The sequence below is a fragment of the Aulostomus chinensis genome, chromosome 13 (assembly GCF_037954235.1).
Source record: "Aulostomus chinensis isolate RoL2024-O1b breed Wild chromosome 13, RoL_Achi_v1.0, whole genome shotgun sequence".
Taxonomy (NCBI): Eukaryota; Metazoa; Chordata; class Actinopteri; order Syngnathiformes; family Aulostomidae; genus Aulostomus; species Aulostomus chinensis.
The window spans coordinates 9,948,158-9,971,732 of NC_141332.1; the positions used below are offsets into that span (position 1 = coordinate 9,948,158).

A 23,575-nucleotide genomic window follows, 5' to 3' on the forward strand; every position below is an offset into this window, starting at 1 on the left:
AGAAACTGAGGATGATGATGGTGGTGGTGACAGACAGCATGAATGAGTGTATACCTGGTACATTATAGAGGAGGGAGGGGGTTCGATGCATGGCTGCTGGTCTGGGAGGGGTAGCTCCTCCAGCAGGTCCACATTGGACAGAGCATCCTCCAGGGTCACGTGGGTCGTCATGGTAACAAAGCCTTACTCACACCACACCCCAGTCTGACAGAAAGAGAGAAAAAGAGAGCGAGGGTTTGAGATAGGGAGGCATAAGAAGCTCAGAGGTGGTGAGATGAGTGTGAATTTGCTTTCAAATTCATCTGTGCTGAAGTAGGGAGATGGTAGAGCAGTTTATGGAAAATAATATCAGAATTCAAAGAGCAATGTGTATACAGATTGAGTCAGCATGAACACCTGACCGCTGCATGTGGCAATGGTATGAGATTTTCAGCTCGGATGATTCAAATACAAATGTAGGTTTCTGTTGGTCCAAACATGGAAATGTGTGTCAAAAGGCAAGCTTCCTTCTTACTCAGTGCTTCTTACTTTGTGCCTGTTTTTTGAAATTTAATTCCTGATATTTGTGAAGGATAATCGTTTGTTCCTCTTGAGTAGTCAACTCGATGTTAATGCTGCCCCATCCATCCACCCATTTTCTTCCACTTATTCCTGTCAGGGGTCGCGGGGGGGGGGGGGGGGGGCTGGAGCCTATCCCAGCAGTTACGGGCGAGAGGCGTGGTTCACCCTGGACAGGTCACCAGTCCATCTCAGGGCCAACACATAGAGACAGACAACCATTCACACTCACAGTCACACCTACGGTCAATTTAGAGTATCAATCAGCCTCGTCCCCTCTTGATGTCTTTGGACTGTGGGAGGAAGCTGGAGTACCAGAGAGAACCCACACAGGAACAGGGAGAACATGGAGACTCCACACAGAAAGATCCTGTGCTGGAGCCGAGACTTGAACCCGGAACCTTCTTGCTGTGAGGCGGCAGTGCTGACCACTGCACCACCGTGCCGCCCACTGAAATAACTAAATGGGACTAAATGTAAAGCGACTGAAATGGGTAGAGAGAGAAGCCGTGGGTAAAATAAAACTTGTGATGGTTAACAGCTACAAGCAGACAGTGTATTCATCTTCTGCCACCCCAAGTGAACTTTGTTTACTGAAAGAATAACATCAGTATGTACTTGGACAAAACTCTCACCACTCCTTTTGACAGAAAGGGTCTCCAAGAGCACAGGAAGGGCGTTTCTTAACTGAGCGTACATGATACATAACACTATTTGTGGGTAAAGTGGAGTTGTAAAGCAGCGCTTACATGTTGTGTTATGTTGTATTGAGTCTTTGATCTCTGTGTTGGTTCTCCTGTTCAAAGACTTTTAACATTCAGTTGGTCAAAGTGTGTTTTCATATTTCATTCTGGGGCTGTACTCAATCTGTAGCCTGTAAGCTGCACAGAAATAGAATTTAGCTGCGTTCATTCTGGGTTAACAACATCCCTTTCCTATTGTTTTTGTTAGCATGTTTTTCATATGTCTTCACAGTGGAATGACTGGTATCAGCCCCCAAAAAGGCAGTACTGGTTTAACTGGAATGCGGTGCTGTATATCTGAGTTTTCACCCTGCAGCTGTATCCTCTTTCATTTCAATACCAGACTTATGTTCACAGGAAAGGCAGGGGCCCCTCACAGTTCCTTTTTCTACCTTCTTTTATTATATGAGAGGCATAATTCTGAAAATGGCCAGCCAGGAAAACAGACCCCAGACATTTGACCCACCGGCAAACACAAACGCACATGAAGAAAAAGTTGACATATTTTACATGACGATTATGAACACAGAAGGACACTTCCTCGTCTTAAGCATGCAGCTTATAAAAATTAAAACTAAATCACAATCAGTCTGACAGCTCTACTCCAGATCCATGCTTGGAATAAATGACGAGCCCCTCGTGAGACTCACAGCTTGCTCCCCCATTATAATACACCACTTCAACCACAGCAGCGGTATGTGCCCCACCTGCGTATCATGTGCCTAACAGAAATTTTACATCTGACCTGGCAGACAAAGCCAACAGGGCTGATAAACAGCTTAATATGTGCAGCCAAAGGGAGAGAGAGAGAGAGAGAGAGAGAGAGAGAGAGAGAGAGAGAGAGAGAGAGAGAGCTGAAGAGAAAACCCAGCATCTCTTTCTCTCACCAACCAGCATCCATTAACCGAAGCCGCTCACCGCAAAGGAGCATCTTGCTATTAAACTGTTCATGGTTGTCATCGTTCTGTTTAACGTGACTGAATCTGTGTCTGGGATCTTACACAGAGTCAAACGTTCTAATGTGTGCTCCATAAACTCAGAATCCACTTCCCACATTCAGTATTTACTTCCAAGCACACCTCCTCGTTTAATTGTCAACTTGCGTGACACAACTAAGTTACAGTGTAACATTTGTAACAGTAACATGTCCCTACATGCTTCTTCTATTCAACGCTTGCTTGTAAGAATCTGATAAAAAATAAAGGAGTATATTCTCCTTATAATCAGTCCAGGGTGAACCCCACCTCTCGCCCCAAAAGCCACTGGGATAGGCTCCACCCCCCCACCCCCCACCCCCGCGAACCTGAACAGGATAAGTGGAAGAAAATGGATGGATGGATTCTCCTTATAATCAAAGGAAATGCTATGACTGATTTAAAAACTGAAGACTACATTGTATTGCTAATGCTTTTTTTCTTTTCATTTAAAAAAAAAAGTTTTATTCAGGAATATTGCCGATACATGCAGTTGAGAACCACAGAAAATAGATCAACCAGCAATGCTCCATTCTTTTCTTCACCAACAGCAACAAAAAAAAGACAATCATGACACACACAAAAAAAAATCTCAAAATTTCTTCTAAAGATTTGGCCAGTGTCAACACTATCTGTATAAAAATAAGTTGACATTCTCATTTTTGAAAAAAACGTGTAAAATTTGTAAATTTGAAAATGTAAATTTTACTTTTCTTGAAAGCCCCAAAATACCACATTTACCTGGTCATACTTTGAGCTGACAAGAATGTACGGTTTTAATTATGACACACACAACTGTCATAATTGTACGCCCTGAGGCACAATATTTGCAGGCATGAAAGTGTTATGATCATGCGAAAAGTGAAATGCAAGAGTTTGCAGTTGCATGAGGTAAAATCACCAGCCTCAAGCGTGGAGTCAGAAGAATAGAGAGCTCGTCGTCAAGTCTGACACTGATACGAAGCTCAAAGAGTCTCAGAGCCTCAGCTGCTCCTCTTGAACAAACATACACAGTTGTTCTTGTTTTCATTACAATGGATATTCTTAACATTTTTCAAGCTTTGTTATGGTTGATGATGATGGTGGGGGACTGCAGGACTCTACAGAGCTACAGTAGTCGCCCTCTTTTAAAGGGACTGCAATTCTGGAAGTAAATTTCTCATTCATGTTCTCATGGAGGGCGGCACGGTGGTGCAGTGGTCAGCACTGCCGCCTCACTGCAAGAAGGTTCTGGGTTTGAGCCCCGGCTCCAGCACGGGATCTTTCTGTGTGAGTCTCCATGTTCTCCTTGTGTGGGTTCTCTCTGGTTCTCCAGCTTCCTCCCACAGTCCAAAGACATCAAGAGAGGACGAGGCTGATTGATACTCTAAATTGACCGTAGGTGTGACTGTGAGTGTGAATGCTTGTCTGTCTCTCTATGTTGGCCCTGTGATGGACTGGTGACCTGTCCAGGGTGAACCCTGCCTCTCGCCCGAAGGCTGTTGGGATAGGCTCCAGCCCCCCGCGACCCTTAACAGGATAAGCAGTAGAAAATGGATGGAGGGATGGACGGATGGATGTCATGGTTGTTTCAGTAAGTCTTCATACAATATAAAGAGCCAACCAGCGAGCAGATGAACTGTTAGCATAAAAGATTGGATTACCAGCACACAAAAAAGACAGCAGGAAAATGGAGATAAGAGGTAAAGCTAAAAGATTGTGGATGCATGCTCACCCCATCAGGGATCGATATTTTATGACCTTTTTTAAAAAAAAATTGCTAGCTAACTTGCCACTGATATGAAGATAACATTAAAATAGTTTCTCAACAGAAAGGAACTTTTGTTCCTGCAGGTTCCTCTCAAACTCACAATAGCCGACAGTTACAAATTCAGTAAACGGTTCCATGGCAACAGCACCCTCCACCATACTCTAGGATTGTGGGTGATGTAATAGTTTGTCCTCCCCAATCCTCCAAACTTGAGGCTTTTACAGGAGCAGATATCCTCCTTTCAAAGCCAGCTCACTTATGGTCTAGCAACCATGAATTACGACTGATAAGCAACTCCTCTATGGAGAGTGTGACTGGGATTTTTACTTCCACAGCTTCACTGTTGAACTCCATAATGCTGTTGAACAGTGATGAAATGCAGCTGATTTTTTGTTGCTGTTGGTTTTTTTTGCTGTCTGACATCTTTCACATGGAAAAAAAGGTATTTTTTTCCTGCAGTGACTGTCACACACTGACTCTGCCGAGGCTCGATCGAAAGCATAGCTTATTTTGGTACATAGAAAATGAAACACACAGCTTGCTATGAGGGGTTTTGTAAAGCAGACAAACATACACAGTGCTACTAAAGTCCCATCTGCGCTTGGGAATACAGGCGCAGTCTGAAGCTTGGGTTGGCTGAATAAACTTTCCCACCCTATACCAGACTCTGCTCAACAGTCTGTCTCTGTGTGAGCATCATTACAGAGCAAAAAGGCCCCTTCAACCCCTTCAGGACACCTCGTATCCCAGCTAAGAGCCTACTACACCAGAAAAACAGAGTGGGACTAAAAAAAAAATCCCACAGTTGTAAAAGGCAACCACCCCATGGTCCAAAGACAGCCTTGCTCATGAGGATCCACGAGCAAGTGCTCCAAATATTTAGGAGCAACAACGAGACAGTAGGAAATGTGCAAAAATAGAGACAAGTAGCATGAACCCATTTGTAAATGATATGTCCAGGATATGTTGCTCGGTGCAACAGTCAAATCCCCCACCTCCAAGCTCAGAAAACTACACTAACCGAACAAATAACGTGAACTATAGAATTTTGCTAGAATTTTCCACCAGTCATCGCTCAAAGCTTTGTCCTATGTGCTCAAATTTTGCCCACTGATATGTGTACATAACAGTTAGTGCCAGGATAACCCTGCTCCTGCACAGATACAGAAGATCAAGATGCTAATTAATAATGAAAACACAGGTGTTCCTGATGGTGGGGTCAGGAAAAGGTCACCCCAAACGCTCCAGATCTGTCACATCACAGATGTCACTCGTCAACAGGGAGAGGTCAGCTGGCATGTTGCAAGCTGTCAGGCTAAATTCAACAACCCGCAGTAAATATTCATTTTTCATCATATCATCTCGCTCCTAAGCACAGATGTCACAGATGAGGCTACTTTTCGACACCGACTGCACACGCATGGAATTATGTATGAAACACTTCAGCGATAGCAGCAGAGGCAGCAAACGCCTGTTACTTAGCTCACTTGCAGCCTGTTTGCTTGGTTTTGGTGTCCACTGTCTTTCCAAACTCTGGGGGGAAAATATTGCAAGGAATCTCTGCACAATCAGTTAGCAACCACTGAGTGCAGTGTTCTGACACCTCAGCAGAAATCGTAGAAGACCAGAGACACGAGGACAAATTGCTTTTTCACACTTAATTGATAAAAACACACACAAGATGATTCACAACACAAAACCACAAACTTGGTCTTTGCGCTAAATTCTCATATCAGAGATTTCAGTGACTTGGGATCTTGCATGGGACTTGGAAAAAAAAACAGGAGATGGAAAGGTTGTAAAATATTGCACTTGTCTGCACAATGTTGAGCACAGAGAATCAAAAACGAAGGAAAAACAATGTTGATGGCATCATGGCAGAGGAAGTTCATGAAATATATATTTTGCAGCATGCTCTGGAGGGGAATTAGAGAAAATATTTTTTTGTTGGTCAAATGGGGCTCGTGTTAGCTACTGCTACAAGCTAATGTTACACAAGGTATGCAACATCCGAATGGTGACGCTACCCGTAAGCTCGCTCTCATTGGTGATTGATGTTCCACCGCTGTTCCTTTTACACTACAAGTGGTAAATGTCACCCTTGTTAAATCACTTCCAACGCGAGTGTTCACACACTCGTCCAGTGTTCCAGCAGCGTCTGTGCAGGCTACAGTGTGTCCCCAGGACGATTGTCATTTCAGACAGCAAAACTGCTGTCGTCTCATGATCCCATGATGCCGTGCTCTCCTTTCAGACCAACAACAATAGACATCACATGAACATGCAATGTTGAAAAAAGAACACAAGCTTGGCTCACATGACAGGAGGAGGCTGGCCGCTAGGGTGTATGCACAACCTGACCTAACGTCACTTGTCAAAAATATTTTTCAAATTTGTTTCAAGAAAAAGTTACGTTAAAAAGTCCTGTAATGTCTAGAATTTTGTCAAACCTTACTCCATAGTTGTGTGTTTGCATTTTTTTGCCCCCATTCATGCGCGGATGGTGAAGGTGGGGAAACGGTTAGCAGTTTGTTGTCTAGCTCAAGGACACGTTGCCTGCCTCTGGAGGAGCTGGGGATCAAATTAAGGAACCTCCTGAGTCACTATTCACCCTGATGCCGACAGTCAAGGTTAAAAAAGTAAAGGCTGTAACAAATGAATTTTTCTTCAGGCACAGGAATCTGCTCAAAAAACATCCCCTAAAAAATATTAAAGCAATATTTCACCCGAAAAGTATATTTTGCCTTTCAAGTACTCAAAAAAGGTTTGTGAGTTAAAAAAGATGTTTTCCCCCCTCCTGCATTATTTCTTTATGACTCAAGTAAGCAGTTAGAGCCAGCCAGGTCCATTTATTTTGAAGCTAAGAGCAAATGATGGCGAACAACTTAACTGTCCAAAAATGTCTGTTCACAAACTCTCAAGTGCATCATTTGGTATAATCCTCATCATCATTTCCAAGCTGTATACTTAGTAGTCCACAAACACTTTGATTTGAGGTGAAAGTAAATTTGAAACACTTCACACATTCAAAATGGTTTCATAACATTAAAATGTAATACAATTTACTGAAATATGATCTGACGTCAAGAGACAAGACGGTAAATACATGTGCAGGTGCAAAATAACTAGCAAGTTTTAATACCATACGATATAAAATGATAGATAATATCGGCATATTGGATATCAGTGAAAAATATCAATTTGAGGTTTGCTCCTTGGATACAGGAGTTCAGCATCTTCCAGTACTCAAGAGTACTGACGAAATTTGGTCAGAGCCATTTTTTCAAGAGGAAGGGAGAGGAGTGGAACGGCTGCATTCTGGGGGGTTTGTACGGGTCAGTGTTTGCACCCATGGTCTATCATTACATCACTGCTCATGGTGGTGTGGGGCTGCCGGAATACAGATTCACAAGTCACTCGGTCTGCAACAGTGGCTGATGCGCGCGCGCGCACACACACGCGCGCGCGCGCACACGCACACGCAGAGTGAAGATTTACGATGATCACTCGACGGTTGTGAGTGAGGCGGAAGTGTGTGAGCCTGTCATGTGTGCATCAGTAAGAGGCCTGCGGGTCCGTAGCTATCAGCGAACCTCTGTCATCTCGCCGGCAGAAGGGGGGGGGGGGGTCAATGGGGCGATACAGCCCAAAAAATAGGCACAAAGAATGATGAAAGAGGGTAGAAATTAACATCGACTTGGTCCCGATGGTAATCTGTTTTCTCTCTGAGGAAAATGGTTCAGCTTTCCATCACTCATCATGGGTGCACTTGCTACTCTTCTCACCCCACCCATCTCTGTGGGAGCTACGATGGAAGCTAACGGGGATCCCATTCATCTCGAGTTACGATGATCCAGAACCCTCGATACGGTTCATCAGCTACATTATCTTGTTTGTGCATTAACTTATAAGTAAAGTGGAGGAGATAGTAAAGGAGAAAGCAGCTCTCCCGTGTCCAGCCATCATCACTACCCAGCGCACATCATCAGCAGCCCCGCTCATCCTCTTAGCGACGAGGCTGCATCGCCGCTACATCCAACACATACCTGTCAATCGCATATCCGTCCGACGATATGAGGTTGCGGCCGGACAGGGTCGCGGTTTGCGACGGCGATCCGAGCTTTGCTTGTTTTTTCTCCTCGTCTTGTTTGCCGATTGATGCTCCAGTTTCGCCCAGTGCCTACCCAGCGCTAATCCACCCCACACAAAGAGCAGAAAATGGCTGCAAGTGCATTTTCTTAAAGGGACAGTCACCGTGAAGTGATGGGTGAGGATGAGGAGCAGAATGATGATGATGCGGCCCCGACCCTTTCTCTCACGACAGCACGAAATAAAAAAATAAAACAAAAATAAGTTTTAAAGAGGGGTTCCTTGGAGCTCGTAAAAAAATAAACTATTTCCATTACATCGCTCTGATGAGTATGAGTGCATGTGAATGACAAACCACCGAGCCCATCAAAGTACAACACACTCCTACCAGCCTCAAAAAACATCTGGTGCGTGTCATTTAAGAGAAAGACAATACAAAGATAAACATTTTCCTGATAAGCACATGAACATAAATAACATAGTGGCTGTTGGTGAAGTGTTCCTGTTGAGAATGAACTCATGTAGGCTCCTAGTATGGCTGCTAGTGGATGTGACACTCCTACTGTAATTATTTCAAATACCAGTCAAGCTATCCATGTATAACTATAAATATTAATAGCATGGACCTGTCAGAGGCTAAAGTTTTTGACTTGAGCAATTGCAGTCGTTGGTTAGCGAACATTAGCTTCAGTGTCCAGGAGAAAAGCAGCGACCTCGACATGGCTTTAAATCCCCTTTTGGTCTTTTAGCTTAGAGTACTTAAGGAATGCTGAACCAGTATGGACCCTCATGTTGATCCGAAATTATTCGAGACAGATAATAAAAGAATCCTAATGTTTCAGCAACATTTCTCTGGTTAATCTGACACCTGGCAACACCTGAGCTCCTGCAGTCGGTGACAACACATAGATATCACATGTATGCTGTTGGCACAGATTTCCTGAACGATTTGTCAGAAAACTCACTGGAACGTAAGTATTACTAATATTTCCCAACCAATAAAGTATACTGAATAATTATTTCAGCACGAAAAAAATTTTCAGATCAATTTAGACTTTCATTCTGCACCTTCCTAAAAGTTCAGTGGATGTATTAGCTTTTAAAATGATTTGTTGTCTTAAAATTGTTGTCTCAGACATGTAAATTCATTTAAGTGACGTCAGTTTTATTCGTGTAATGCCAAATCCCAACAAAAAGTATCTTGCGACATTTTACAAGTAGAATAGTAGCAGAGATCCACATTCTTTCAATGAATTTACACCCAACAGTCCCCACGAGCAAACACATCAGCCACTGTGTGGGTGCGGTGCCTACTTGGATTCACATTCTGCAAACAACTCCTGATGGCGTGTGGCTCGACCTTATCCGTGAAGTGAATTCTTTCGGGCAGTGAATTAATGGTCAGGTTCACCAGTTTAAGGTAAAGCAACAGCAACATTATGTAAGTGACAGCATGATTTATTATGTCATGTAGTTAGATTTAATTGTGATCAATGTGGATAACTGTACAGTTGGTGTTGTATGTTTTCAATAATATTGTTTTGTGATTTATTGCTTGGGGGCCGGCATGGGTTGGAGGGAGCGTGGCCCTCTATCAACTGAAGGGTTGCTGGTTCGATCCCCACTCCCCCTGGCGAAAGTATCCCTGCAACGGACTGGCTAGCCGTCCAGCGTGTACCACACTTCCCAATGTCAGCTGGGATAGGCTCCCAGTGTGTGTGTGTGTGTGCCTGTGCCTGTGTCTGTGTTACTGTGTAAACCTCTATCAGTTGCAGATGAGGAACTGTACAACAATTGGATGAATATAGGCCCCGCCCCCTGTGCTCTGCCTCTTTCTCCAGGTGATGATGGCCAGCTGAGGTGGACACAGACCATGCTGGTGTTCTAAACGTGCAAAAATAGCACTAAATACACAACATAAATAATGCCTTCACAGCATGATGAAGGTGTATCAGTAAATTTCAAGCCTCAACAGCATAAAACAATATGAAACAACATTTTATCAAATTTAAACATGATAAATCTTACTCCCATGAAATAGCCAGGGCTATTACACAAATACATTCAAAGAAATGGAAGGCTTTTATTGCCGTTTATTATTACAGCTCCAGATGAGTAACTTACAAACAAAAGTTCAACTGACCCATTAAAACAGGTGAAAACCAAAGAAACAGTCAGGATAACACAAATCATTTTAAGCAAAACTTAATAAGCAAAGGTGACGTATGTTTCAACACACATTGTCTTCTTCTTCTTCTGCTCCTCCATTTTCGGCAACAAAAGTTCCATACATCTTAAAAAATGTCCTGATTCAAACTTCTGGATTCCCAGTTATTGCCAGAAGATCTTTCCTTCTTAGCCTTGTTCCAAGAACAAATAAATAATTGATTTACACATTTCCTGTTTCATGCACCAGTAAAGAATTGTTTATGAACTGTATTATCAGCATCCTGTAAAACCATGTTATGATGTTATGATATGTATGGCTCTATAAGCAATGAAGGGCCTTTTTATAAATGTTCACTGTGATTCTATCATTATTAATGTAATCAATATCAGACAAAAGTTAGAAAATCTGTTTTTAGTTGTTTGGCAAATAAGAAAAAAAAATTTCATCAACAAATTTGTCGTAACACCCCTGGCATCACGGAAAACTACAGTCAAAGATGAGGTTATTACCAAATAAGAACAAAAGTGAAACTAAAAGATGGCCAGCAACCAGTTAGCTAGAAGTGTCACTTGATAAAGGGAACAAGTGCTGCTCATTTTACTAACTTGCCAGTAAAAAACAAAAACAAATCCCACTGAAAATGCAGCCAATCTGACCAACCGTTGTTAGGCTAGAAATTTGCTTGTAAATAAAAAATTAAATTGACAAAATGAGAAGCGCCACTGCAATCTTATTTAACTGAAACTCCATGACCAGAATATGGACTCTCCATGGCTGAAAACTGATCAAGATGTGGCTGGTTTGTGGACAAGCAGTCTGTTTATCAGGGAGAGAGGACAAGTTGATCCACTGATAATTCTTGTCTGTGATTGGCCACACATTTTCTGATCGCATTGAACATTTGCAATATTTGCAGTTTCAAAATTGGGCAGCCCTGGTTGTTGTCCAAGCAGATCAGGGAGGGTAAAGTCACTCTAAACGCACCTCATATCACAGGAAAACTTGATCTTTAGACCATCAGATAATAGGGATTTTGGCATTATCTTGCAGTGTGTACCACACTTTAGCTAGCCACATAAAAGTTAATTAAAATCAGCAAAAGTGCACACACAATGCAAATACATTGAAACATAGAAAACAATCAAAGGGAATGCCTTGTTTACTAAACATTACCTGAACCTTTTGTGTGTGTGTGTGTGTGTGTGTGTGTGTGTGTGTGTGTGTGTGTGTGTGTGTGTGTGTGTGTGTGCGTGTGTGTGTGTGTAGGGGGGGATTTAAGATTCTGGTAAATGCCAGATGGGCCAGGACCCTATAGGCCACAAGGCTACCATCAGAAAAATGGGGCAAAAAATGAGAGATAAATGCTGCTCCTAATGAGCTGGTTGGCTAACATGGCAGTCCCCACCATCAGTGTGTGAGTAAATGAGGGAATCAGACAACACATTTGATGTTAAGGTGAAAAAGCCTTTATATTTACATACCGGTACATGCAGTCCATTCACCTGTCAAAGCAGCAACCCACTTGGGTGGTTTACTGACCCAAAGCTGTTCATTCTGTGAATCTGAAGTCAGCGGGTAAGTAGAAAGTGAGCAGATGACAGGTTGTGGAAAATGACAAATACTGTATGAAGAAGGTCCTGCAAAAAATGACACAATTTAAATTTTCAAAGAATTATTGTTGTTCGTGAAGGTTTAGACGATGCCAGTGCTGCGCAAAATGTAATAGCAGCAGTAATGATGCAGCATTAACTGTCTGACCCTCCTGATCATCAAACGAAGAGGAGGAACGATTAAAAATCAACTGGTGATTATCAAAACTCCTCAAGGTTTTTCTGTAATTTGAGAGCAAACAATGATACCGTGGAGGATGCACGAGCAGCACGAGCACCAAGCAGAATGAAAGAAGATAAAAAACAAGCCAAATTTCTGGACAAGGGATTTATTTAATTAACAATGTATCAGTACGCAGGGATCATTAGTTGCTGGACATAATCACACAACAGCTATGTACATGGACCATAAACCTCGAAAGGACTCAACATGAAACAGTTAAAGTGCAAAAACACAGTTGTTAAAACATCCTGTGAGACAACCTCAAATATGAATAAAAATGTCTGACTCATCAAAGCAAACGCCTGAACAAAAGCAAATAAATATAGTGGCATTTATCACCCTCAATCTTTCTTCAGGTGTCTGAGAGTGAGGCTAGCTCATGCAGCAACAGAGCAAAGGATGGACGATCTTCTGGTTTCTGAGAATGAAAACAACATATTATTTTCTTAGTGTTTTTGTATTGTTGTTCTATGTATAAAACGTGGAATTTCAGTACAAACCTCCTTCCAGCACCACTCCATGAGCAGATGTACAGCTTCTGGTGCCAAACGTGGCTTCAGAAGCCTCAAACCTGCATTCAGTGACTCCACCACCTCGTTATTGGTGCGGTTCTCATACGGAAGACGGCCCTCGTTGTACACTTCCCACATGAGTACACCTGGGGTGGGGGGTGGGGGGGTGAAAAGGCAGTATCCAGTTTTTATCAAATGCCCTAAAAACTATTACAGCCCCCTTGGAGAGATAAGTTTGGAAGACAACAATTGTTCACGGTGGTGCAGTGGTTAGCATTGTCGCCTCACAGCAAGAAGATTCCGGGTTCAAACCCCAGCTGGAGCACAGCACAAACACTGTGCTTGTTTGCATGTTCTCCCTGTTCCTGTGTGGGTTCTCTCTGGTACTCCAGCTTCCTCCCACAGTCCAAAGACATCAAGAGAGGACGAGGCTGATTGATACTCTAAATTGACCGTAGGTGTGACTGTGAGTGTGAATGGTTGTCTGTCTCTATGTGTTGGTCCTGTGATGGACTGGTGACCTGTCCAGGGTGAACCCCGCCTCTAGCCCTAAACCCTGCTGGGATAGGCTCCAGCCCCCCACCCTGAACAGAATAAGTGGTAGAAAATGGATGGATGGAATTCTTGTGTCGTCTAATTTTGTTCCAGAAGAACTAGAGAACATGGACAAATATTAGGTATGTCTGTAACATTCAACAGCCCCAAGCCTAGCAAAAGAATGTTACATAAAAACAACAACAACAAAAACTCTTTTAAACAGATGAGCATTATAGTCCTTATGAAGGAAGAATTCATTACAGGCTGCTAACCTGCCCACCCCTTATCATTCATTGTGCTATGCTAACTAGCAGTGAGCAGGTCTCTGTGGGTTCCACCTCTCCAAAGAACACATCATCTTGTCTGTTCTGGGGAGGAGGGCAAATAAGTGTATTTCCCAAAAAGTTGCAGTGCTCCTATATGATCATAAGGATGATTGAACAATAACGTAGTCCAAATAAAAGTCATAGAAATAAACCCACCGAAGGACCAGACATCAGACTTGCTGCTGAACTTGCAGTATCTGATGACCTCTGGAGCCGACCACTTGACAGGAAACTTGGAGCACAGAGAGCTTGTGTACTGGTCATCGAGAACAAATCTACAAGACAAAGCTATACCTGTGAACTGATCCTGATATTAACGTATGGCCGCATACAAGATTTGTAAAGAATGTGTGTATAACCCCACCTGGTCATACCAAAATCAGACACCTTGACCACATTTTTCTTTGAAACAAGGCAGTTCCTGGCAGCCTGCAGCAGAAAGACAGGGGGGATGAAGGAAAATCTGTCGCTTTAAAAGTCTCATCTATGAAAAAGTGCACTATTCCCCGGTTTACCAGATCTCTGTGGATGAAGTTGGAGGCCTCCAGGTAAGCCATCCCATCACTGACATCCAGACACATCCCAAGCATAACCTCCTGTGATAATCTCCCTTTCTTGTTTCGCAGGTAATCAGACAGACATCCGTTCTCCATGAACTCAACCACCAGACACAGGGGAGAACTTTGGGTGCACACACCGTGGAGCTGAACAAGCTTAGAGTGGCACAATCTCCTGTTAACACACACACACACACACACACATTAGCCAACTGGATTTAAGCAAACAAGCCATCATCGTGTACACCACTTACATCATGACCCTTGCCTCTTCTATAAAGTCCTCGTCTGACATGCACTCCTCTCGGATCATCTTCACTGCCACCTTCCTCTCCTTCCATCTCCCCTCCAGCACCAACCCGAACTGGCCACTGCCTAACTCAGGACCCAGGGTCAGCTCCTCCAGTTGCACCTCCCACTGATCTGTTGTGCATTAAACTGGATCAAAAATGACATCATATACAAACTGCAAATATGCAGCTCCAGCAACATTAAAACTAGCATTTGGAAGGGATGGGTCCAGAAGTGGGAAGAGACTCTTAAACTGTAAAAGTTCGCTACAGCTGAGTAGTCCAAACAAGCTTCAAGCTGCTGAGCGGACTGTGATGTTTCAATGCCGCACGATGCTTTTGTAATCCAACTTGTCGTTGATGAGATATTTACCTCCAAAGTGACGAGTCTTACAGCTTTCTGGAGATTTCATCAGCGTGTCATACGAGAAAGGGTTTGTGGTCATCAGTGAGATAAATTCTTATCTGTTCCAAGTCGCACACATTGACCTCCGATGAAGAGGCATGTTGCCACAAGTCTGCTCTCTCTATTGATTCGAGGATATCGATATCTAACTCAGTTTTGTTTTTTGTTTTTTGCATTCAGGTATCAGCCTTAATTGATCGTTAACACTTCATCAAGCTCTCATTCACTGCTATGGGAAATAGAGGCCGACTTTGATACTCAGCCTGCCAAATAAACATACAATATCTCGTTTCATGTTTAGATGTGGCAACATGCTCTGATGCTCAGCTAGTTTTCATTAACAATACCTAAACCCTGGCGAACGAAATATTCTCAAAGGAATACACAGACTTTCAGGAAAATACTCTTATCTTCCAGTCAAGAAGGTCGATGCCCTTTTCTCCTCTGTGAGAAAAGGTGGACTTAATGCATGTCCACTGAAGTTCCTGTCTAGATATTTATATTTTCACGTTTGAGAGGCACTTTAATGCTGGCAGAGGTGCCACATATGACTTCAGTCTGTAACAATGCATCACGAATGGTATACTAATCAAATCTTTTATATGTAAAATACACCAAGCAAAAACAACCTTGAGGTAAAATTATCTCAGGATTGCACTTCAATCCTTGCTCAAAATATCCTTTTGTCCGCCACAGTAGCAGTAATTATCAGGATGTACTGAACACACACTTTCTGGAGCAACCTGAGAACCACTGGAGGTCAGCAGAAACAAGACTTTAAATATTCTGTTTTGGTTTGTGTTTGAAGTTCCAGTCCATGCCAGCTAACCTTTGCAGAGCTCGAGTCCCGGGGAGATGCCTCCTGCTTGGGAGACTGGGTGTCTCAAACGAGTTATCAGGCCTAACACACATACACACACACACACACACACACACACACACACACGGATATATATTTACATCTAAGAGCATCCTTATTGCACAATGTTTCAAACGCTTGAGCTGCACTTTCTTGTCTTGTCTGAACATTCATGATATCACAGTTGCAGATCAGCGAGTTTACCTGCAGCGTTGTGTTGGTGGTAATGGATCAGCTCAGGAATGGTGCTAAACAGGTACTTCTCCGCCAGGTAAAACTGTCCTGTCTCCGCTTGTCTGATCTGGTAATGTTTCACTCTGGGATTCTTCTCCCCATTGGATCTGAGGGTTGAAAGTAGGAAACAAGTATGTTAACATTTAGTACAAATTTACCTGAGAGGGGCGACTGTGATTTAGGAGTATAAGCAGCACGAGAAGCTAGTAATTTAATGTCCTAAACAGAAAACTAAGCTATTATCATTTTAATGAGGTCTAACAGTATAAACCCAGACAAAATCATCAATGTTGCTGTAATAGAAATAAAAATTACCCGGATGCTTTGGTGAAGACTGACACAGTGTAGATTCCTGCCTGTCTCGAGTCACGAACCATGAACGCGCCTTCTTTCCCCTAAAGATCCAAGTTGAAGCCACAAAAAACACACAACATTTCGAAAACACATTTAAAACATGGTAACTGATCGGCCTACTGTTTGAACTGGCAGTGTCCAAAATGCTGTAGAAATAGAAGTTCTACCTCCAGCTTGCAAAACTTAGCAAAGTACCTCAAAGCAGGAAATTCAGCTTCGGAGGAAACATTGTGGTGAAGCATTGTTCATGTCACATTCAGCATCAGATGGTTTTATGCAGGTGCGTTAATTTAACAAATGCAGTATTTTTTGTTGGTGGTTCACTTGCAGAAGAAGTGCCTTGCCTGCCACAGCAGCTGCAACATCATGATACTTCACTATTATTCTATCATACACATATGTAGATTTTTTTGTTAGACATTTTAAACATTTGACAGTAGCATTGTTATTTTACCTCTGTCATTAACAAATCCTCAGCTCTCCCTCTGGTTATATCTTTGTTATACCATCTGTGAGAAGACATATTTACCATTGCATTAATACATTCTATAGAGGACAAAATAAATTGGCAGGTAACAGAATGTGAATCGGACGCACAGAAGAGAGAAATTAAACTCACTTAAATCTTGCAAAGTAGTTGCCAGAATTTTCAGCCACACACGTGCTGGGAACAAAGCCTGTGTTCCTGATGAGATGGAGGAAAGATTTAATTATTTCGTTAAATGATTGCAAACTCCTATTCAGCGTGAGCTGTAACCAAGAAGAAGATGGGAATACCGACGCATCTCACCCTCTATCATCCTGCACAGTCCACCAGTCAGAGTTGTCGCTGTTGATCAGAATGTACTTCTGGTCTTTCTGCAGTGGTAAGTCACCATCTGTATTTGGTGTGTAATCTTGCAACGCGATGACCATCCGCTCAACTGCGCCATGCAAGCCCATCTGCTTGATATGAAAGAGACTATGAAGTGCGATCAGCTTTATGGTATATTATAGCCAAGAATGATAAACCATCCAGGTCATCATCAGATCAGGAGCTACAGTATATCAACAACTCCGTAAATCCAAAGAAGAAATTCTATCAAACAACCTTGAAATAAAACACATGTTGACTTGAGGAGAAAAGTAATGAATTTAGGCACTTGGCGCTGATGTTATCCATTCATTCAATAGTAAGAATTATGTTAAAAGCACACGCATTCTTCGCTTGAATAGTAGTATGGAAAAAAAAACAGAAGAGGTAATGACTGATTCTTCTCAAGTGCAGGTTCTGAAATGTGAAAAGTAGCTCTTTTGAGGGACTTTTCTAGTGCAGTGAATCGTCATAGCTGACTATAATACAGCGTCACTTTCTTAAAACAATTGCCTTGGTACTTTGTTGGCAAAAAATTGCCTTAATCAACTCCTTATCATGTTTTGACTCCGTTTTTTTGTGTTTTCTGAAAAACATGAAAAAATGACTTAGGCGACTGTTTTCAGAAGCTGACAATATTTGATTGACAAATCGCATCAAATCTGATCTGATCGAATGAAGTAACGACAGAGTTAAGTGAGCCTTAATGAGCCTTATTGAGAGGGTGGTCAATGACCGATGCATACAAAAGGCATTGGTGTTTTTGTTGTTTGTTTGTTTTTTTTGGAGATTGTTCCCTAAATTTGGATTGAAATTGGTCTTGTTGTTAGTTAGGCACATATAATGCCTAATAAACTATTATCACCTCAAAAGGATTGGAAATTAAAAACTGTTTTCAAGATGTAAGTAGTAAAAACTGCCAATAAGTGAGTGGTAAAAGTGAACGTACAACACTGAAGGATTTGGATGGCCCTTTTTAGCAGGCCAGAAGCTACATATCATCTGTTACAGACTGACTGATAAATCTCATGTGAAGCAGTGAACCAGTTTCTGGGGTCTAGTGTTCTACATGCTCACTAACTAATGGCACGATGGACAGTTACTGAAATTCTGCCACCAATATTTTCTTCAAACCAAACACATAGTCAAAGTATTTTAAAAACTTCGCCTTTGAATTAAAAAAACAACAACAACAACACCACAATGCTTAGTTCAATAACATCATAACAATGACAAGTGAAATGCAAAATTTATATAAAATATATAATAAAAATAAACACTCCAACAGCATTTGAGTTGCTATACACATTCTAACTACCGGTACTTAGAAAAGTGATACCTCTGGATCTGGGATTTCAGGAAGTGGCTTTTTTGACGCTGCAGAGAAATCAGAAAAAAAAAGAAATGTAAGTTTACAAACCAGTAATTTTACGCTGAATTCAGTTGAATCCTGAGACGATTAAATTTAGAACCCAGATATTATATTTTGTATTATTGTACACACAAATGAAGCAATGAAATCATACAAACCACAGCTCTCTGGATCATACTGCTGACAGCCTGGTGCCAGTTTCTCCGTTTGATGGCAACATCTCCATTTTCCATCCATCCAGAAATTTGGGTGGTATTTTGCCACCAAATTATTATTCTTTGTCTCTATATCAGCAGTAACAGATGTTGAAAATATAAACAAAAAAGAAATGATCCTTTTCATATTGCACAATCATTACTGAAAGTGTGTGGTTCTTACCCTCTTTAAGGGCCCGGACCCATCTCTGACGACAGTCGTTGTCAGGGGCAAAAATGTAGAGGTAATGGTTGTCATAAAAAACCTAAACGTAGAGACATTTTAAATCAAACTGTATCTTCCCTCATATATCATATAATACTAATTTTACTCTGATTTTTGTGTTTATGTAACATTTATTGTTTGAACCTCACCTGAAATGGGTACTTAAAGCTACATGGTATGGGGCGATCACTAAACACGGTCTCCACACACTTAATCCTGGACAACTCGATGCAGCCTTTCACCATGGGCTTTTTCTGTAACAGCATCATCTTCTCTTTATTTGTGCTACACTGATTTGACACTGCTCCTGGGCAGTGGCCGGTCCAAGGTGCTAAAGGAACAGCAATTTTATTCAATGAAAATGTGCATACTTACTCCCGGACGGCGCTCTGAATACTTCAAATCCTGGGTGTCGAGAACAAAAAATCTCTCCTTGTAGTTGCATGGTGATGTTCTTTTTTTTTGCTGGGATTTTTTGATCATTGTTCCCTTTAAAATCACTCTTGGGAACATCGTACCCGTTAGCAAAGTAACAACACGCAGAGACAGAATTTACGATGCTGTGGAGTTTCCGGCATAAAATTGTTGCACTAAAACCACATCCTGGCGGGCAGAAAGACACACTCACACATACACAATAACTCACACGTACACAATACACACACACACACGCACACACACACACACACACGAATGCACTCCTGTACTTTCACTGACAATGTTGCACTAAGACATCGTGTGACTTGTGCAACAGGAGGGTGATTCTTTAATGTCTGTAGTTTTGTGTCACTGCATGACATTTTACAAAAAAATATAAATGTGGATGGTAATGCGTGCATCCAGTAAACCAAGTCAATGATGTAAAATTTGGTCAGAAGATTTGTGTATAGTATCTCTAAGTTTGGTGTTGGTGTTAACACTGATGAACTAGGCAGTGAGGGATAATTTCAGACACATTTCTCTGCAATACATTAAATTAAAAGATTTTATGCTGTCACATATTATTGATTATTTTCTTTTGTCTTTACTTTTAAATGCTAGATAGACGCACACTGTAATTCTAAAAAAAAAATGTTTCATGGAGTTGTATAAATTTGTTTCTATGAATTATTGTAGAATTTCTAAATACAGAGGTTAGATCTTGCACAATCCAATGCCACATCAGCTCTTAAGATTTACGGACACACTATGTCAATATTAAACAAAATACTTGATGTGCTGTATAGTAATTGTAACTGGGTTTTAAAATTAATATATATCTTTTTCCATGAAAATAATAACTTCATTTTACAAAATTAAATTGGTAAACATATGCAAGTTGCAGCAGGAATATAATTTAGCACCTGTCATAATCCTAGTGACCAGGGAAAAGCCTCTCCTCATGCGGTCATTGCTAGTTTACCTTTCAACATTGCTTGTCTTGTATTACAAAGCCAAATTTTACCAAACATATTTTAACCCATATCGCGGCGCTGGTGTTGACCAATAACGGTTCAGTTTGTTTATCGGGACGGTCCAATCCGCACGCCTGAAAATATGGTCATGTGTACATTTCAGCCAATAGGATATGGATTACAATCAGCTAGAAATCTCCGTCACATTTAGCTGTATCGTCAAATCGCTTTCATATTATTCCTTCGGAGGTTTCATTTTCTGCATCTGGGGAGTCATTTAATAGGTTTGTATATTGAGTACATCTGCGTGTTCATTCTTCTGTGGGGTTTGGTTCGCGTTAAATTTTAGGTTCCGTTGTAACCAGCTAGCAGCAAGTTAGCAGCTATGTTGCTAGCCCAACAGCACAGGAAAGCTAGTAAAATTTACTCAGCATTGAGGTTTTGTAACGTTCAGGCTATAATTAGCGAGGGGGTTGAGCAAGCAGTTTGTGTAACGAGGATACACCTCGCTTGAAGTTGCAAATGTCCACACTCTGGAATCTCTAATCTTTACAAATCATGAAGGCAGAAAGTTAAAGTAACTAGCGTCGCTAGCTAGTTACGTAGTAACGAGTAGGTGAACGCCTTCGTCTTCTTCCTGCTTTTTGTTCAATTAACGATAACTAACATTGCTCTTAATAAAAGTAAAAATGATTTGACCTTGAAGACTTTGTGAAAACACCGTTGTGAGTCGATGCAGTTGACAAAAAAAATGCTAATGAGCACTTAATGTTATTTACACAAGGGGTAAGAGCCCTCTGGAAATTTAGGTATTACTTAAGTTTTTCAATATAAATTATAGTTCTTGTGAAATATCAATGTACATTTTATGCTATTAACGTTATTACTGATGATGTAAATTGGGTGCTGGTTAGTGCCGCATTAGGGTTTTCACATTTAACATGTACAGGGAAACTCATAGGAAAGCAAAACATTTAAATAACCATTGTTAGTTTAAGTGTTGAACGGCTCTGAACAATATTTTTTTAAATTAATGCAGCAATTCTTCTGAATTTCTTTCTTTTTTAATTGATATTTTCGGTTAACCAGAACTATTCAAGTATTGTGCAACTTGCTATATTGGTGGTCTTTAAATAACTATTTAAATTGTTTCTCATGTGGGGATTGCAGGAGACGAGTGCTTTTTTTATGAAATAAATTTCACTTGAATATGTTTTTCACTGTGGTTTCGAGAATATTTCATTACTTTGCTGATTGTTCCATCAGGCAGCGTTTTAACTGGTAGACTCATGACAATACCGGAATAATTGTTATATTTTATATATACACTAAAAAAAGCCTTTGATTTTAATTTCTTTCAAAATAGAAATTGTAAAGTTTTGAAGTGCAACTCTTTTTCCAGTCTGTCCATACCTCACTTACATTTATACAACATTGTAATAGAAGTTTTAAATCACCCTCCAAAATACAAAAACATCCTTTTGTATCAGCTACTTGCTGAATCAACTCACTTCATAGCAACACTAAATTTAAGAATGTTTAGAGAGTGTTAAAAATAAAAGCACAGCTGACCTTTTGTAAGCTTGTTTTGCAATGGTGCCCTTTGTGTAATTTGCATGACAATCAATCTTCTCCTGTTGTGTGTAGGGCAGCGATATGGGAGAACCACAGCAGGTTAGTGCCCTGCCCCCTCCACCGATGCAGTACATCAAAGAGTACACAGATGAAAACATTCGCAAAGGTCTAGCGCCCAAGCCACCTCCACCTATTCGAGACGGCTACATGATGTTTGGCAACCAGTTCCAGTGTGACGACCTCATCATCCGGCCGCTGGAGAGCCAAGGCATCGAGAGACTTTATCCCTTGCAGTTTGACCACAAACGGGAGCTGAAAAAGCTCAACATGTCCATCCTGGTCAACTTTCTGGATCTGCTGGATATTCTCATCAAGAGCCCTGGCAGTATAAAGCGAGAGGAGAAGCTGGAGGACTTGAAACTTCTGTTTGTTCACATGCACCACCTGATAAATGAGTACAGGCCACACCAAGCCAGGGAGACACTGAGAGTGATGATGGAGGTGCAGAAGAGACAGAGGTTAGAGACAGCAGAGCGCTTCCAAAAACATTTGGAGAGGGTGGTGGAGATGATCCAGGGGTGTCTTGCCTCCCTGCCTGACGACTTGCCACAGATGGAGGGTACCGATGGCGCTACTGATAGGATAAGGCTTGTGCCTGCAGTGCCCAGTGTTTCGTCTGCACAGGCCCCCAGGCTGAAATCAGAACCCATGGATGTAGAGGAAGCAGTTTCCAGCTGCATGGCAGCGGGTCAGCAGGACAAGAGTGTCGTCAAGAGTGCGCCAACTAAAAAGAGGGACAAAATCTGGGACAAAGACGCGGCGATGTGCAGCATTATTGATGAAATTGCTTGAGTGGACATTTTTCTTTTTTGTACACCTTGTAATTTTAAATGCGTCACTGGATTTGAACTATTATTTGGAGTTTAAAACTATCGTTTACATATTGTAGATAATAAAATAATTAAAAATGACATATCAGTGGGGTGGACACATTTTTCTCTAAAGAATCCAATAAAGAAATGTCCAATGTGGTCAGTTTGGAATGCTGAAACAAAAGTTTTATCAATATTTATTGAGAAACTGATGGAAGTTCTGTCACTGTGACATGCACATCATTCTTGCCAGCTTTGGCATGGAGAGGTCAGTATGCAAACTGTTGTTACATAGTTACTCACTTCTCCCTCCCTGAAGTCCAGTGACCTACTTCTTCAATGTTGTCATCTGATTTTGTTGGATAGTCACTCACTTTATTTTTAGGGCCTGAGCCAGTCCCTGGCGAAGACCCTATTATGTTTCGAAGTCACACTCGTTTTATTTACTTTTTTACTCAAAGATATGACACCAACACATCTTCAGTACATCCTATCTGGGGGAAATTTGAGTAAAAGGAGTTTGTAAAGACCTAAAAAAAAAAAAAAGTTATTCTGTGCAGCGATAATTTCGTCACACTGAGGGGTTTATGTGGCCTTCATGGCAACAGGAACGTCTGTGAATGGCAGCCTCAGTTGACTTACAAAGCTTTTAATGTTTCCACCTGACATGCATAACTAATGTGTCGAAGCTTTGTTTCTACTGCAGAACAATCTGCATAACCTGCAGAACACAACTGCCACCAACCTCTGCATAGACATTCATATCGGATCACATTCATTCAGGTATTTTATTTATTAAATTTAACCTTATAACCATTCTGAAATGTCATGAAAGTCTGCTAACATCTTCAGGAGGTGACAGCACATAAGTGGATTAATGTCATGAGCCTGGCTGCC

At 41.4% G+C, this 23,575-nt stretch overlaps 3 protein-coding genes across 4 annotated transcripts in view; 1 reads left to right on the plus strand and 2 right to left on the minus strand.

Moving 5' to 3' along the window:
* Positions 1–8,486, minus strand: part of cyfip2 (cytoplasmic FMR1 interacting protein 2) — a 29,742-nt gene extending 21,256 nt beyond the window's left edge. Inside the window, exons 1-2 of one of the 2 annotated variants that reach the window (XM_086223076.1) lie at positions 8,072–8,483; positions 55–204 (exon numbers count right to left, since the gene is read on the minus strand). In XM_086223076.1, the coding sequence (XP_086079202.1) occupies positions 55–171 (117 nt within the window). In that variant the 5' untranslated portion in view covers positions 172–204; positions 8,072–8,483. Of the gene's footprint in view, positions 1–54; positions 205–8,071 lie in introns of both variants that reach the window. The other variant, XM_086223077.1, reaches the window with a different exon arrangement.
* Positions 8,487–10,448: 1,962 nt separating this feature from the next.
* itk (IL2 inducible T cell kinase) lies at positions 10,449–21,818 on the minus strand. Its single transcript, XM_086223078.1, has 17 exons — positions 21,804–21,818; positions 18,987–19,168; positions 18,796–18,877; positions 18,576–18,701; positions 18,385–18,422; positions 16,983–17,137; positions 16,812–16,877; positions 16,647–16,701; positions 16,154–16,233; positions 15,809–15,945; positions 15,575–15,646; positions 14,304–14,472; positions 14,008–14,224; positions 13,857–13,921; positions 13,649–13,767; positions 12,618–12,775; positions 10,449–12,535 (listed from the first exon to the last, which is right to left on the minus strand). The coding sequence occupies exons 2-17, from the start codon at positions 19,104–19,106 to the stop codon at positions 12,470–12,472; spliced, it is 1,725 nt and encodes a 574-aa protein (XP_086079204.1). The 5' UTR covers positions 19,107–19,168; positions 21,804–21,818; the 3' UTR covers positions 10,449–12,469.
* Positions 20,358–22,837, plus strand: med7 (mediator complex subunit 7). The gene is made up of 2 exons (XM_086223079.1): positions 20,358–20,515; positions 21,879–22,837. The coding sequence occupies exon 2, from the start codon at positions 21,888–21,890 to the stop codon at positions 22,656–22,658; it is 771 nt and encodes a 256-aa protein (XP_086079205.1). The 5' UTR covers positions 20,358–20,515; positions 21,879–21,887; the 3' UTR covers positions 22,659–22,837.
* Positions 22,838–23,575: the final 738 nt, after the last annotated feature.

Excerpts from the sequence above, each read along its gene's own strand:
- itk (XM_086223078.1), bottom strand. The coding sequence starts at position 19,106 with ATGATGCTGTTACAGAAAAAGCCCATGGTGAAAGGCTGCATCGAGTTG. Across the intron at positions 17,138-18,384 it reads CTGAAATCCCAGATCCAGAG|CAGATGGGCTTGCATGGCGC; the intron begins GTATCACTTTTC and ends TTTCATATCAAG. Across the intron at positions 15,647-15,808 it reads CCACCAACACAACGCTGCAG|GCCTGATAACTCGTTTGAGA; the intron begins GTAAACTCGCTG and ends TATGTGTGTTAG.
- med7 (XM_086223079.1), top strand. The coding sequence starts at position 21,888 with ATGGGAGAACCACAGCAGGTTAGTGCCCTGCCCCCTCCACCGATGCAG.